The sequence below is a fragment of the Montipora capricornis genome, chromosome 13 (assembly GCF_036669925.1).
Source record: "Montipora capricornis isolate CH-2021 chromosome 13, ASM3666992v2, whole genome shotgun sequence".
Lineage (NCBI taxonomy): Eukaryota > Metazoa > Cnidaria > Anthozoa > Scleractinia > Acroporidae > Montipora > Montipora capricornis.
The window spans coordinates 27622674-27640173 of record NC_090895.1 but is presented as its reverse complement, the minus strand read 5'-3'; the positions used below and the strand labels follow the sequence as shown (position 1 = coordinate 27640173).

The 17500-nt window shown below is 37.8% G+C and overlaps 2 protein-coding genes across 18 annotated transcripts in view; one reads left to right on the top strand and one right to left on the bottom strand.

Annotated features, from left to right (window-relative positions):
* Nucleotides 1–13607, bottom strand: part of LOC138029677 (neural cell adhesion molecule 1-like) — a 51041-nt gene extending 37434 nt beyond the window's left edge. For 4 of the 16 annotated variants that reach the window (XM_068877397.1, XM_068877401.1, XM_068877404.1 and 1 more), the window contains exons 1-2: nucleotides 8557–8772; nucleotides 367–669 (exon numbers count right to left, since the gene is read on the bottom strand). In XM_068877397.1, coding sequence (XP_068733498.1) covers nucleotides 367–669; nucleotides 8557–8614 — 361 coding nt within the window. In that variant the 5' untranslated portion in view covers nucleotides 8615–8772. Of the gene's footprint in view, nucleotides 1–366; nucleotides 670–8556; nucleotides 8778–9034; nucleotides 9141–11741; nucleotides 11835–13562 lie in introns of those variants that run through there. The other 12 variants (XM_068877406.1, XM_068877408.1, XM_068877413.1 and 9 more) reach the window with 9 other exon arrangements.
* The window catches only part of LOC138029676 (neural cell adhesion molecule 2-like), a 56247-nt gene that overhangs the window by 7118 nt on the left and 31629 nt on the right, over nucleotides 1–17500 (top strand). Inside the window, exons 1-2 of one of the 2 annotated variants that reach the window (XM_068877395.1) lie at nucleotides 1876–2028; nucleotides 12576–12717. The gene's annotated coding sequence lies outside the window, so the exon portion shown is untranslated. Of the gene's footprint in view, nucleotides 1–1875; nucleotides 2029–12575; nucleotides 12718–17500 lie in introns of those variants that run through there. The other variant, XM_068877396.1, reaches the window with a different exon arrangement.

Here is a 17500-nt window from a genome sequence, read left to right as displayed (position 1 = left end):
GGAAGTACAACACTATACAGCCAATGAAATATAGTGTTCAACAAGAGATACCACCCAACTCCAAATAAATGGTTTAGGACTGCCACTTGTTATGCATGCACCAAATTCTATTGAATGGGTGTCAGATATTCATCTAAATGTAACTCCAAACACTCCTCCTTTTGAGTATTTTACATGGCCTGAAATTTCTCTTGATTTACAAATGTAATTGCACCCTTAGCAACCACAGTCTTTCTTTAGTTAAGGTTGAGCCCCCTTTAGCTTAGTGGTCCATATTGTTAGCCTGGCTAAACAAAAGTATATTCCCTCATTCTACCCTGGAGCTAACCAAGTTGGTTGTGGGAAAGGATATTTGGAGTCACTTACAGTCAACAGAAACATTGTAAATCTTGTATTCAGCCGAGCCACGACATTCATATAGACCGCCATCATCCGCTGTCATTGCTGTTATTTTCAGTCTGTAGTTGTTTCCTGTCCTACCAATAGTTCTTCTTCCTGTTGTTGTTTGTAGTGTAATGTTTTCACTTGGTATTGCCTCTTTTCCCGGCCGCGCTGGTTTTGCTGGTGTTTTCCAAGCAACAAAGTTTTCACTTGTCACAAAGCAGTTTATCTGGTGATCTCTTCCTTGCTGGAAAACATCGCCTTGACCTGTCAATTCTACTCTGCCATCTGTAAAGAACAACGTCAAAGTATGAATATAAATGTACAAATATTTACATAGCACACTTTTTAAAAAACCTTACTCATCCACTTTACATTGCACGCACACATTACTCCACATTACTCGCCATTTTCAGGCCCCCCAAAACTCTGAAATCAATGACTGTATGAAGTTGTCTGTTTCCATAGGACATGAAATGGGCTATATTCTTCAGTTTTCCATTGGAAAATAAGCTATGTGTATTAGAATTGTATGACTTGCTCTTCGCAAAATGTTATCGAGCCGGGAAACGGAATCATTGTTGAACCATCTGCTCTTGGAATGGCAGCGAAGAGTACCGAAATTGAGAATTCCTCGTTTAACGGCTGGAACGATCAGAATTAATGCGTTATCATTTCTGGAAAATGAAGAAATAACTTCTTGCACTACAGTGTAAAGAATCACGAACAGCAAATCCACCGTCGGATCGATAATTCTGTTCAAATATTCAATTCGGTTGTGGGTGTCTTCCGCTCAGGCTGCCGGCACTGAACAAAGAGGCAAGGCGTGTTCGGCAAACATTTGAATACTGATCTCCATCACAATCAGTAAAAAGCCTTGTAGATCCATTCCTGTTCATTTCGTTTTCTTGTTAATAATTAAACTGTGTTTTGTGGAAGCAAGCTTGAGTATGACATTTTTTTTCTTGGTCTGAAAAAGTTGAAAACTATAGAAGCTTATAGAGGTCAGAAGTTCAGCTTGTGTTTATGTACAGGAAGAAGACATTGTTGTGGGATTCAACACTCGTTTGAAGACCAGGTAAACTTGAAAACGAAGAAATTCTAGGAACATAGAGTAAGAGCATTTCATCTAATACTACAACTGTGTATTGCGAGCGCCACACTGAAACTGTCTTTAGTTTACTTCATACTCGCTCATCGCTAACCGCTTGCATTAAGCTCATTTAACAAGTACCGCACTACATGTAATTAAACTATCTTGCCTTGTTGTTTCCATTGCGAACTGCTTGGGTATACATATAAAATAAATATGGGTTGCTTGCTTGGAAATTAAGGTCCAGTTAAAAGTTCAAACAACGAAGTACCATGCATAGAAACTGTGTTTCTGTCGTGAATTTACTGCAGACAAAGGTCCACGCTTCATAGAAAAGCGCTCGAAATGGCAAGGTATTCTGCTGTTTTTCTGATCGAAATCCATTTAATTTCACAGGATAATCCTCATCGAGGATCTTCAAAGTGTTTTTCATTTCCCTCACAATATTGTTCTGTTGAGTGCAAAAATAATTCAACGATACTTGCCCATATATGGAACTAGACGCTCCAAATTCCCGGATAATAACAACAACAAAGGCGCGCAATGTAAAGTGGGTGAGTAAGGTTCTTTAAGTATACATATTCAGGTGGGCTTTAAAAGCGCATTTAAGGGCAACTATGAAACTCTCCTTTTCAATTGGCGTGTGGATTGTTCAACGCTATTAGTTAGGTACATGTAATGTGAGAGGGAAGCTGAAGTCTATAATCTTTTCAAGAGATAATTATGTCCAGAAACGCAGGTAATAGAATAGGTAATTAGAATATTTTAATAGTTAAAGCACTATATTAAATGTAATAATTATATTATTATTATTATTATTATTATTATTATTATTATTATTATTATTATTATTATTATTATTATTATAAAAATTAATGCTAACCCTTACAAGTACCTTATTGCTAGAAATAGGAAGCAAAATTGTTTAGACTCAAAGGGAGACTTTGTGTTACATGTCAAACTTGGGCGTACATCTAATTAAACGCATTTCTGTGCGTAAGTGCTTTTCAAAAACACTTGAGGGCTGACACTAATATCAAACAATAATGCAAAATTTCTTCTATTGAAAAACTCTTGCTCCCTTGTTGTTGTTCAGAAAGTGGTTTAAGCTCCTGACTTTCCTTGTGGTTTGTCGTTTAATGTTTTCCCATCCATTTGCATGTTGAGCAATGTAATGTTCATCACAGATGATACATCATGTAGTTGGAAAAATGTTATCAGTGAAAGTTTTGTTAGGAGCATTGCCTGACTTTGTGAGGGATTATGTGATCCAAAGCCACTACTATAAGAAAAGGATGTTCATTAATGAACACACCCTTACCATTTTTTGGCGAATTGGTGAGTATAAAACAGGACCCTTGCGATACCTTTGGATGGCCCCCGATGAAGACACTAGACAGGTGTTTTGAAATGTTGGGTCTTTTCAAACCAAAAGTTACTAAGAATAATCTACGGTGCAGTGGTTATAACCTTGAACAAGAATCATGTAACACTAGATTCTTACATAACTCAATTTCCAATAATGGTTTCTGTGCTAAGTCTGTTATACAGTTTCGGAAATGTACGTGTATAATTAATTAATTTAGTGTTTAAAGGTTGTGCAAGCCACTCCTATTCTTCACAGATTAGGTATTTTTGGAAAAATTTTATTGCTTCATTTACTTGTTTAGTGATTATAGATATTTATATACATATTTTTTTTATATAGTAACCCAAGGTATTCTCGCATTTTGATTGGTTCTTGCCTTCAATCTATTAGAGGAAAGACGCACGATTGATGTCACCATCAGCTTTTATGCGAATAAAGTTTAATTCTTTATTATATAGAACAAATAGATTCCATGTTGCCATGCATCTGTTCAGTAATAGATCACAGAAGACGTTAAAATGTGGTAAGAATATCAATGACACACTCGGCTATCGCCTCGTTTGCCACTTTTTTTTTCTTATCACATTTTGATGTCATCTGCGATCTATTTAACAAACAGATGTTAGTTTTTCATGCGTCTGTCCTCTTACTGCTCATGAATTTTGTCATAACATTGCAAAGTAGTTGTGGATCCACGAGGCACTTATTGACAATAAAATTCGCCAAAGAGCCTGCAAGAATTTTGCAGTCCTTGTAAAATACTGAACAGACACACGGCAACATGGAATCTAATTGTTAAACCATTAGTTTTTTTTAGCTTTTATATATACTTTTCCGGTTATGAATATGTATCTATTTTTTCATTGTATTTTGTCTTTTTTTCTGTAATTTAACCCAGTGACTTACAGGGGTTCCCCATTGACGAGTAAAATCGAAGGGTTAAAAGGGTTAATTTGTTGAGTGCTTTAAACATGAGCCATCTGCTTGGAAGATTGGGAACCACTTCCCATGCTACTGACTTTAAATGAATTAATATTATTACTATTATTGTTATTACTATTAATTAATAATTATTATCATTATTTTCACTTTTTAAGCTCAGACCTCTCCAAACCAGACTACAATCTTGGACAGAATAAAATGGAACAGAAATGCCCCCTCTCCCCCAAATCAAGGATGAAGGTGCGTGAAGGCCAAAACGCGCCATTTTCCCATCACTGATTTTGGGGGGAGGGGTGGTCTCAATGCTCCATTTAATTTGTCCAAGATTGTAGCATCAAAATATGACTACGATTGTCAACCTGGGGCCAGTTGCCCGAAGCACGGTTAGCGCTAATTGTTGGTTAAGAGCTATCAAAACCTATGGGTTTCCATGGTATATGACGCTGGTTAGCACTAACCATGCTTCGAGAAAACCGGGCCTGGTTGCAAAGTGAACCATACGTTCAAATTTCTTGAAATAATCGCTCTCAGTAATTTGATGTTGTTCTGCTCATCAGATCAGAAGCAACGGAAATATAAAAAAACCGTCTTTCAATGATCTACTTATTCTTTGAAAATATCACCGCCATCACCATTAAATTTTGTTTAATAGTGGTTGTCAGTCACACGTGCCCCTCAAGGACACTTTTTCCATATATTTTTTCGAAAGTAAGATTTAGGTGGATGTCAATCAAGTGTTTCCATGACAAATTCAACTGCCATCAAGAGAACAGGACTATTGTAATGGAAACATATGATTGACATCCACCTAAATTTTAATTTCGCAATGTGAAAAAATGTCCTTGAGGGGCACGTGTGACATCTGATAAACCGCTGTAACATAAACAACATACTAATTTCTTAAAATACAATAAAAAACGTTCTCTGGCTATAAATTTTGAAAAGGAATATAAGCTTTCGGCTGTCGATCTACAGCCTTCCACGGATAAAACATTGAATGTAAATTAGTGAAATATATACAGAAAAGGCGAGATAAAAGTAATAAAAAGAACAGAGTAAAAGTATGAAAAAAGGAGGCTATTGTTTAAAATGAATGCTGTATTGAGTAGGAATCGGCTTAGAGTCATTGTCAGCATGCTTGGTAGCAGAGGTGTGCCAGGCCTCTAGAGTTTTTCTAATACGAAAAGAGAGTTTGTCGATAACTCGAAAATGATTGAAATCAATGCGACGACCAAAAGACCACGCATGTTTCGCAATGTTTGACCCATTAGCACATGTTTTTACATTCCTAACGTGTTCTTTCTTGCGGGTTTCAAAGCAACGGGCAGTTTCACCTATATAACACCAATCACAATCGGTTCACTTGTATATATTTCACTAATTTATACATATTTCACTAATTTACATTCAATGTTTTATCCGTGGAAAGCTGTAGATCGACAGCCGAAAGCTTATATTTCTTTTCAAAATTTTTAGCCACAGAACGGTTTTTATTGTATTTTAATGTCTCATCCTGGCTGCGCTTCAATTTTCAATCATACTAATTTCTATTAGGATGAGACATTCAAAACACTTTTGTGGCATTAAAAATTTGTCGATGAGAACATGCATATGCGAATTTCTAACCCAAAATATTGCCAAAAATTCTGATGCAATTTATGTTTTATGTACTGTAACAGATTCTTTCAAAACATATGGCTCTTTAAATGAAAGGCAGTTATAGAGGTGACCTAAATTCCTTTTGTTCAAGTATTAAATTGCCAAAAATTCACAGAATAATATCAATACTTTGATGCGTTGGGAAAAAATCTATGGTAGAATATAAGTACACGAAATTTTACAGTGAAAAAATGGGTGTAAGGAGAAATGGTGAATACTTTTGGTTGTCACATTTACAGGAAGATAGTCTCCAAGATCTAGTTAAGATAAAGATTTAAAAGTTGAAAAGCCATTGAAAAGAAGATTTGTTGAGGTGCTGCTTGATTTAAAACAAGCCAGTGAGACAATATTTTTTTTGCCTCGCAGTAGATCAAGTTTACAAAATCAAAAAAAAATGTTGAACAATTTTTGAGCCAGGATGCCCTTTACGGATAGGTGCTAAGCCATTATATTACCATTAGCGAGGTCTATTTTGTGTAAATTGGTCTACAAAGACTGCATCTTGAATTCAAAATAAATTCCACCCAGTGTTTGTCTTGTTTGTGCAGGTGGGATCTGAGCTTTTCACAGTTCTATGCTCCAAGCCAAACGTTGACCAATTATGGCTTTGCAACAAACTTGTCACATTAGACTAATCCATTTGTGGAGGGCATGTTGGCATGTTTTATGCAAATATTCTGTTCATTTGTCAATTCCTAAATACTGTGAGTGAAAGTTCTATGACACTTTTTAAATTTGAGACTAGAAAGAAACACAAAAAGCTTCAAAGAGAATTTAGACGAGCACTGTCGAAAAGCTTGCTTGTAGATCAGACTTAAATTTATTTGCAAACTCATTTTTCTGCTATTAAGATTAATTTTCTCAAGTCCTGAGAAAGAAAAGCGTTCACAGTGCATTCATTGACAAGTATAAAAATACCTACTGTCATTACTATATTGATCTGTTTACAACACAGCATTGTTTTGAACAATTTCAGTATTTAAATTCAGTGGTATGTGAGGACAATACTCCAGTGAGTTCAGGATCAACTTTGAAAGTTTAAATTTTTTGTACTTTTTAACAACACCCTTGTTAATTCCACTTTAAATTGAAGGTATTTTTTTGTAGTCTGTTCAATCCGTTGCATCGTTGGCGGATTTAAGAAAACCACAAGATTTTAATTCGTGTGTCCCGCTCCTGTTTCGATTTCTAGTAAAATATTTCGGCGGTTTACTTTATTTTATTACAGTTTTTCCGGGGTCGAACATAGATTTTGATATTTAGCGCCCTTTTTTGGAATGATACTGACATTTTGGCCGATGCATTCACGTAAACTATTCGCAAATGATATTGCTAGATATGCAACATTGATTCTCCCTAAAGAGTTGTGAAGTCACGCATATTTTTGGACTACAGTAAAGAGCACCGAAAACGTGTCTATTTAACTGATCTTCCAACAGCTCTTTCTGATCGGCTTAAAGTATAAAACCAGCTACAAACCAAATCTTAATATAAACTTCGAAAAAAATCTATAAAATCTGCTATCTTGCAGGGTTTTATTGATTAACACGAAATCTCAACGAAAATTGGGAAAAAGAATTTCAAAATTGGAGGCCAATATTTCTATGGAAGAGGGCTTCCTTTCTCGCCATTCAGCCATGTAAATAATTTGGAAGCGATTTCATCATCCTTTTTTGTTTTTTACGAGTGCACATGCTTAAAAGGCTTGAAACAAATTACTTTTGGGCAGCTTGTAATTTGTAATAGTTTAGCAAACTCTTTCGATCGAAGCTTATCTAAATCTCACTCGTGGTACATTTCACTTAGAAAACCATTTAAAGGATTGAGTTGAGGTAGATTTCAATAAATCGACGCGCACGCCTGTAACTTCACCCTTAAGAACTCGAGAATGAAAGAGAATTTAGCCCATGTTTCGATTACTATTAGTAAAGTGTACTTTTCCCTGACGACCATGTGAATGAAAAGGTGATGACAGCTCGACAAGCTCATATTTCGGACTGGGAAATCGCATTGTAAACATTTCATTGCGAAAGATATCAGGTTCTTTTTTGGTCGGAATAAACATTTCTTTGATGCGATCGACGAAGCGAAGCGAAGAAACATAGCAAGGTTGTTTTGCAAGTTCGTGACATATGAACGCCTTATGGACTTCGTTCCCTCGACATGTTTAGATGCTGCAAAAGTTACGACATTCGCCCTTTTGTTTTTTACTTGTGTTTTGCTCATGTTAAAAAGCGTTAAAACATAGAATTAATTTTTTTTTCTTGTTACAAAATTGAATTGAACGCAGCGTGCCTCGAAAGGATAATCATTTCATGAATTTTAAATATCAGCTGTAGAGTTCCAAGTATCGGCTACAGAAGCTCGAAACAAAGCGAGGACGCAAATTAACACATTGCTCCGTCTCTCAAATTGCTCCTGCATTTTTTTTTCAAGGTTCTATTAGCGTTAGGATGAGAAGACGAGACTACAAAACAACAATCATTGACTTCGTTCCAAGTTTTTGAACTTTCGGCGCGATTTTTACGAGAAGTTGTTGCGATTTGCGAGGTTTGCTTTTCGCTTGTTCAGAATTGGTCTGGATGCTCAATTTATACCCCCGAGTGTAACAACAAAATATTAAACACCCTACAATGAAAAATGCTGCGCTTCGCTAAACAAAAACGTTCATTGTAAACACAATGATCTGCAGAATACAGTAACTTACGAGTTGAATTTAACGGCCAGACGCCAACTACGTACTTCATCGAAAACCCTTTAACTTTCAATTTGGAGATAAGAGCCTGACGCTCTTTAGCGAATTTATTGATCTCAAATATTCAGCACGAAATTTCGGTAGTTCTTTCGTCTGTAGGTGATCTTGCCGAAGTAGCCGTATTCGACAAGCGTCGGGAAAATATCAATACGCACGCAAAGAAAACCTTCAATGTTTTGAAGGTGTGGCAAGGAAAATTCATTTTAGTTTTATCTGGCGGATCAAATTTGGGCACGAACAGTTAAAGAAATCTGATACCAGCTTGGATCAGGAAAGAAAACAGCTGTGAACGAATGAAAATTGAAGGAAATTTATGGAGTAGCCAGTCACATTTATCTATGCTCACTTTCTACTCACCTGATAGAGTAACGGTCATTGCAAGGACAGCTCCAATAATTACATGAATCTTCGCCATAGTTTATCCCTTAACCTCGGAGGGAACGAAAAATAGTTAGACGAACGAAGAAGGTGTTAAACTAGTTAACGGGAAGCACGAAACTACGGGCTTTTCCTGCGGTGCGCCCTGCACGCTTTCAGTCAGAGATCAAAACGCACGCAACGGTTGAACTCACGCTTTCAACGCGCATGCGTAGTTGCAACAGACGCCATCTGGCATATATTAGCTTTCGCAGTTCCTTCGTTTGCGATATTGACTACATGCTGTTCGCACAGGCATGTTCTAGGGGGATTTGAACTTGGTCTGAAAGTTTTCATTAATATTCTTGCAACTCGTTCTCAATTGTGCACAGATAATTGATCGTTTTAATTTCTCAGCTGATGATTGCTCGAGAAAGTAGTTTATGTTCGGTTATCACATGACTGGAATCCGTCATACCTCTTACCTGCCTTTAAATTTGTATTTTTGTTCCTCAGTTGAATTTAAAGCGACAGCCTTGAGTCCGCGACAGGTCAGTTCACCACAGTTACACTTGGTCTGCTTCCTGAAAATAAAAATGTCATCAAGTGAATATTTTTATTCATAACCTTTTACTCATAAATCACAAAAAAGCTCCTGGATTTCCCACTTCTTTGGATGATCATAATAATGAGCAATTCTTCCGTCTTGAGACTTTGGCCTGTGTAAAATTCTTGTATTTTTTTTAAAGTGGGCTTGCAAATTTCATTATTTTGTTCAATGCGATGTCTTCTCAAAATAGCTATCTTTTGATTTGAAAACCAATGGTTCGTAGCTCCAGAGATTTCTTGGTATGTGGGTGACAAATTGAGTTCAGTGATATCATTCAAATGCGCTTTTATGTGATCTCGTTTTTGATGGGATCTATTGAAAAAAAAGGAGTTAAAGCTGCCCCCAAAAGTCTTTCGCTTCTGTTCTTTGAAACGAACGATCGAAACGATTAAAATGGATTTGCGAACAGTTGTTTCGTTTCAAAATAACCAGCAATCATCTCACGGCAGTACACATTTTTACCAACAGAACATTTTTTAAAAGCAATTCTAAGTTGTATGATCCACTAGTCATAATAGTCTTGGTACCTCCCGTGCAGTAAAATTGCGCAAAACTACTCACCCTAAAAGATGAGTTCAATGTTCAAAACCACGAACTCCAGACTTTGCACTTTCAAGGTTCAAAGTCTATGTTTGGAGACACAATTTTTAAAGATTATTTACTATGAGATAACTTTAAAGATATGTTTTGTATATTTCTCCGAAGCAGCCAATAAAATTGATGAACTCGCCGACATCATTTCGCTTGCCGGGGCTCTCTTCGGAGTAGGTCGCATTCGGTTCGTTTTAATTGTCTCATTTTTCGTCGGGATACGAGGATCTCGCATTCTTTAAATCTGGCACTATTTGCACTTTAAGACTTATTGCTAAGTCTGAAATATCTGTAAAAACTGCTTCATTTAAGAGTCAAGTTCAAAGCCAAGTTTACAGACCTTTAATGATAGTTGTCTCTTGTTTATGAAGTTTGACTTCAATAAAATTTAACTTAAAATAACTTGTACAATTTTACACCAAAAATGATACTTCATGAACTCGACAAGTTTGATCACTCAACAGTTGCTTGTTGCAATGTGATCCCTTTCACTGAAGAAAACGTCTACTTGTAGGAATTCACAGCCGCTAACGGAAAAGATAATGAACTGAATTGAATTATTCATAACCTTTTAATGACATGCCAGAAATTGTAATTGTGAAAAAGAAAGGTTACCCATTTACTACTAGAACCCCTCTTGCCTTTTGAATGGCAGTCCTCTTATGTTCGCTGGAAGTTTTGATATTACGTAAAATAAATTTTCGTTTTATTCGAGATGTTTTCGAAAGGAATTACTGCACTGGGATTTCGTCTCTTTTAAAATGTGTTTGCTGGCAGCTTTTCCTTTGATAATTCAGAATACCATTTTTTGTGACGTAAGCTAATGGAAATAGATCTCTCGTTGTTTGTAAAACTGCTGAAAGAAGCAAAATGGTTCTGCCGGTCCTCTTTTGTGAATCCCTTCCAAGGTTAAAATAGGTAATTAAATAAGCTCTGCTAAGTCAAATGATGCTAAAAAACTTGTTAATTCTGTTACAATATTTCGGTGCTATATAAAGTCACAACGTACATTTATCAAAAGCGAATCAGAGAATTTTAATGTTGAAAACATGTGAAATATTACTGATCGTCACAACAAAGCGGAGATAAGCCACGCCCAAATGGCTGAAACGTGCTGTTTGTCACCCACGCCTCTGGTTTTCGAATGTAGAATCTGTTGGCATTTTAAATTTGCGGTTGTTTTCGTTTAAAGATGCAGTGAAGCCCACAGCGAATCGGTTGTATATGTTAACACAAGTAAACAATAGATAATGTATTCACAATCGCGATAACTTTCATTGTTACGTCGCGTAAACAGATTTTCTTTCGCACCCGTGAAAGTCAAACAACACGGTGTTTGTAAAACGAAAAAGGAATTGTCCCTTAGCTTAAAATAGCGCTTAAATTTGACGTGAAAACTTAAGATAAGAGCATCTTATCAGTGATGGGAACGCTGCTTGATTTCTGTCCTTGCAATTGTTAATTTTTTTGACAATGTTGGTGTTGAGTTACCAAGGTCTTGTGAAAATTCGATGGTTTCTTGGATCTGTTTTCGGGTCGACGCGAAGCTTGTGTTTCTGCATTGTGTTTCTCTGTTGACTCTTTTGGTTTGTCTTGTTGTAAATTACCATATTCTTTGTTCAACATGGCATGAAAGTAAAAAAGCCATGTACCGCTTTATGAATAATAAGAAGGACGGCTTGAACTTTGTAAACAAGGGCCCAAGTAATGAGGTCTTATTTTGTTTCTCCCTCGACATGCAGGGGTCCCGCTTGTTCATGCTGTGAAAATAGTGCCGTAGAAGGTGTTCCTCAATTGGTCTTCCAATCTCAGATTGTGAAAATTCGCTGCATCAACGAAAATTTCATCTTCGTATGGTTACATTGTGCTTTGTTTAGTTTGAGTGCCAATTTTGATCTGTTTGGCCACAATCGTTGTCTGGAGTAGACAGGCAATACCCAGGCCCTCTTATGAACAGCCCGAGACGCTAGTTCTTATAACGTACCTGTTATAGATGCGCTGTAAACGGTATTATGAATTCCAAGAACGTCCGTCTCCAAGCACTGTGCAATATGTACTTTGTGTTGGCTTACTCGCGCTGTGAATGTAAGGGTCGTTGACTTCATTATCTCTATCTGTCATAAAAGCACAAAGCGATAAGGTAATTATCGCATTGTTCAAGGTGGAATGTTTTCAGCGGGAAAACTGCGAAAGTCCGTTAAATTAAAACTACAAAACCGCGTTCGGGTGATGGGCTTATTTTTCAGTACCCACAAGATGTTCGTGCAGCTTGTTGTATTCGCCTTTTTCCATTGTAACATTTCTTTGACATCTCGAAAAATCTTTTTTTTTTTTACTGAAACTTAATCAATTATAGATAAAGCCGTGAGAACTATCGTCCGAACTATCGTCGAACTAAGTCTGAGAGTGACTGGTTGTACACCAGACAAAAATTTAATAGCGTAACCTGCATGAATCATAAAATTCTTCTTCTAAAAAGCCTTCTGTGGTAAAGAAGATCCGGGAAGCTGGACTACATCCAAGCTGGGGTGCAGGGATGGCGCAGTGGTGAGAGCACTCGCCTCCCACCAATGTGGCCCGGGTTCGATTCCCAGACTCGGTGTCATATGTGGGTTGAGTTTGTTGGTTCTCTACTCTGCTCCGAGAGGTTTTTTCCCGGGTACTCCCGTTTTCCCCTCTCCTCAAATATCAACATTTGACTTGATTTGCGTTAATTATTAATTTCTGTTTAAAGTGTCCCCATTTAGTGCTCCAGCACAAGAACGACTAAACACTGAAATAAAGTTCCTTTCCTTTTCTTTTCGTTTTCTGTCTTTAGGCGACATGCAGAAAGTCTTACTTGGCCGGTGCATCATGGTATTTCAGCAAAAGAACCTACCCTAGTTGCTGAGTGGAAATGTAAAGGAGGCCTCGATCAGTCTAAAATGGAAAAAACTGCAACAAGTCTTTTACACTAACCGGTAAATACTTTCACTAGGAAGATTGCACTATTTTAGCCTTTATAGTACAAGGGATAAGGAAACAAGTATAGCCGGAGGGCGAGGCGTTCGGCAATTCCTTTCTATCAATTCGGAACCTCAACCGAGATTTCTATGTATAAACTTTGATAAACCAAGCGTAAAAATATTTCGCTTTGTAGGATCTTCCTCCTTACTTCGATCTCCTCTAAGAACGTCCTCTCTTTCAAGGCGACCTGTACAGCTGGTGTTCGGCGCTATGGGGCCTCGCCACAACCTGGGTGATGTGACTGTACGCATATGTAAGGTGCCACTGATCCGGACCGCGGGTTTGGTGCTGTGGCGTGTTGCCGTATTATGGTCTCTTAATAAATATCGGTTAGTGTTGATATCGCAATGTGGTCTCTTCTTAAATTTCTCTTTCTTTTTCAACCGTGCATGCAAAATATGTGAGTGAATTTGCAGTAAATGAACCTTATGAGGACGGCAAAACGACTTAAGCCACTTGTGTAAATTGTTATCATGCGACCTGATTGGCCAACAGAAAGGTTTAAAAGTCAACATGGACTCGTAGTTCTATCGGAATTACATTCATGATAGGTCAATGTTCTGAAAATTGCTCAACTCTCAGCGATCAAAACGTTGTTTTTAGTTGAATCTATTTCACACATCAATTTGACACCAAATTGTTAGTTTGTTGAGTAATTTTAGAATCTCGAGTTGATCAGCGCGGTGCACATAATTTCGAACAAGCGAGCAAATTTGGACAAACGAAAGCCACTCATCCTTCCCTAAAGATTAATGGTAAATTCCTGCCTTAAATCGTTACTTTCTACCTTCAAACTCACCGGTTTGAGAGACAACTTTAGACGAGGCTTGTATCGATCAGTAAACTTCTGGAGGTTTTATTTAATTTCATCTGGGGTTTAAATAATCTCTATGGAAAAAAAAAGTAAGAGGAAATATTCGATGACTCACTATGACTAAGGGATCTGCTCTTCGATTTAATTTATGGTTTTAGAATCTGAAGTTCCGTAACCGGTCTAATTGTTACTGCGATACCAACTGACTTTTGCCCGTGAAACCACCAACCCAGAAAATTTCGAAACACTCAGTCGTGGTTGGAACGTGACTATCTCGTGTACTGCAGACGTACTTTGGATGTTTGTTGTTTATTTCGAAAGTAGCGGGCTAGGATACTACTGTATGCCCTGAGGCAAATGTAATTTGTTTGTTTTCTGCGGACGTTGGCGGAAATTGGTAACAGTAAAATATGCGAACGCACAAGGTCACGCGGGCGCCGCGCATGTACTCTACAGCAAATCGCTCAAAACGTGGATCCTCGCGTTGTTTGCGTGGGACAACGAATATACCTTGCGTTTGTCGCCAACATTGACGGGTTGTTCAATTTTGACAAGTTTTATCAAATCTAACAAATTGCACGAGACGTTTCTAAGACGGCCAGACGATTGATAAGCATCGACAGTGGTAATATTCGGAATCATTTGGATAGCAATTTTCCGAAGTTTCTTCAGCAGGAAACAAAAACGCTGAAATCGAGATTTTTATCTTAGGGTTCCTAAAGCTCAGTTCGGAAAAGATACATTCAGTTTGCATTAGAATAAATTAGTAGTCATTTATCAATGAGTTCCTTTTTAATGTGGTCATACAAAGCATTTATATTCTTGCTGTCTTGTGGTTTCCTGTCATTAGTAAAGTAAAGAGCCCTTACTTTGGCAAGATAGTATTTTTAGCTTGCAGCGTGTGGGGTTTTGTATGGAAAGTAACAGTTCAAATAGGATAAACAGACTAAGTGAAATGGCGGAATGTGTCGAGTGTTGGAGACTGATGAATTTGCGACAGCCGAAAATGTAGCCAACTGATGGTTGAATGCTAATACAGCACTTTTAACGCAAGGCTACACAGGATTTTATTAGGGGGATGGGGTACCGAGTGCGTTGGTAGGGGGGTGTTAGTCTCCATGCTATTTATTTACGTTATGTAAAACGCACAATGATAACGTGACCATTGCAATCACAGAGCTATGAAAACCATTAACGAGTTTCCTTTTCACTTGGTGCTAATTTATAAGTGTGGGTTCTGGAAGTCGGTTTTAACAAAGGGTCCTCCCCACGTGGGTGGCCTGCTTTTATTCACGGCCGGAAGTTGGACAACATTATGAGGGGTGTGTCATACATGCATACAGCTTTGTTGTCTATTTTAACTGTGTGAGCAATGACCAACGTAACAAAACGGAGGCGCCGGATCCTGGTGAAGATTCTAATCAGCAATATTAGAAAAAACAAGAAAAAGAAAAGAGCAAGACTAATTGAACGGTGAAGGAATATATATTCTCCCTTGTAAGCATTGTTGTCCTCAGTGGGGCTTTTCAGGAACAATGATGAACACTGATAATTACCATCATATTCCATAGGGAAATGGGTTACGATAAGAGTCATTATTATTGATAAAAATCTTAAGGAGCCTTAATTTAAAAACCTGTCTAAGACCATATTATTCGCCCTATTTTGAGATCTTCTTATAAGAACGTATCATCTGAAAGTAACATCTGTCAAGCTGGTCTTTTGTAGCACCCAGTCTGCGGAACTCTCATCCTGGCAATATCAGACAGTGCAGCTCGCTATCAAATTTTAAGACTTTTATAAAGACACATCTTTATTATCAATTTTATCATTAGTCTGGTATATGACATAGTTTTAATCGAAACTTTTTATTGCTATTACTGTGCTTTAGTTTTTTTCTCGGTTCGAATATTACAATTGTAAAAGTTCGATTTGCTGACTTTGCTGACTAACTTTGATTGCAATCAGTGTATAGTGCTATAAAGCTACAGGAAATAAAGGATTATTATTATTATTATTATTATTATTATTATTATTATTATTTAGACGACGCCACTTAAAACCTTGGACTGAGCCATGCTTAGCTTAAAAGACGGCTCTAAATAATCCCGAAATGTGATAGTTTTATGGTAGAAAGTTCGTTGTCCTGAGACAGTCCTCATCTCCCCCATCTATCCTGTCCTTTTTCGGGTCTCGTGATTCCCTCTGTATCTTGAGATTGGCGAGACTGAGTCACAAAAATCTAAGGAACACACTTTTTCCCCTCCACCCCTCTAACGTTAATTCTCGATTTCTCAGACTAATGGATGGATGGAGGCCGGTGTATTCTACACAACTGTAGTATTAACTGAATTGCTGGGTAATCCAGCCATAGTAGTTACACTGCACATTTGATATTCATAACTGTAACAAAGTCTCCATTGTATTAGTCAGACCAATTACTGGGGCCCGTTTCTCAAACGTCCCCAGAACTTTTCGGGTCCAAGAGGCAATTTTTGAAGTCTCTATCTTCTCTCTTGTTTTGGAAGGCTGGTCTTTCAACATCTTTTTAAGATTACAAAAAGCAAATTGATTGTGGATTTTTATGACTCAAAATCTCGCCAATCTCAAGATACAGAGGGAATCAAGAGACCCGAAAAAGGTCCGAAAAGGTCTCCGATTGCAGTCACTAAAAATGACATTAGGGAGTCTAAGAAATGACGACAGGCTACATCGACGAAAACACCACTTCAAAATATAAGCTTGAGCTATTTTAAGTATTTCATGATTATTCCATCTTGTTTATATTACACAATATAGGCGAAGTGTCCTGTAACAGGATTGGTACGGACGGATTTGAAATAAAGAGTGAGACTGAAAGATTCATTGTAGCTTGTCCACGTTGTCGTCAAAACCTTAAATTTGGTCCTTTCACGTAGTAGTAGTTTTGACGAGTGCGGGAGAGAAATGTTTAAAAATGCGTGCCGCACGTGCAGCACGATCATTTTGGTTCTTTTAACCAATAATATTACTGCTTTTTGGCGTTGTCTTTGCTCTTTGCTGTAGCCGTCGTCGTTTCTTAAACTCCCTATCATTGGAAGGGGATAAGAGGAGGGCCACGCATTTTCGAGCAACAACGTGAACATGTTAAGTTCTGGCCTAGGAAAGTGTCAACGTTTTGTGACGTACTCTGTCCACTTCCGGCTCGTTTACGCACGCTCAGAAATTTGAAACAACGGTTGCAAAAATGGACCTTCACTACGACTGCGCATGAATTAGAAGTGGCCGGAGTACGTGGTTCTTGGAGCTGACCATAAGAAAAGCGGACTCTGGGGACGAGACGATTGCCTGCAATGACATCTGGACTGGTGATCGGGAGGTCATTGATTCAATGGGACATTTCCGAGTTCATGTCTGTCTCCTCCTTTAGTGCTAAATTTTTGTGCTGGTAGTTTTTTCTACTTTACATACGAATAAAACCTAATTTTTATAAGAAAAACTTCGCACTTAGACTCGCTTTAAAGAAAAGGCATATATGAACTCGGAAATGGCCTATTCAAGTCAGGAAGTCTGGGGTTTGGTCTCTGTATACCCGAGTCGTCTTAGCGAAATACATAACTTCATTCATTCGCTTGACTTAAGGACGGTGCCTACTAATTCAAGGGTATTTTTGCGCACTTTATTGAATATGCGGCAAAAGCAGATCCGAACAAGTGTGGTTGAAATCCAAAAATGCATCGTTACCCCCACTTTTCTTTTTGGATTCCAAGAGCACTTGCTAAGTTCAGCTTTCTCCGCATCGTTTTAAACCGCGCAAAAATATCCCGGTCTTAATAAGCACCACCCATAGGAAATCCGAGTATCTCGAGATGCTCAAGACGTATGCGCGATAACAAATAGTAGGCTCCCTCCTTAACAGTCGTCATCTCCGAAAGCATCTACAT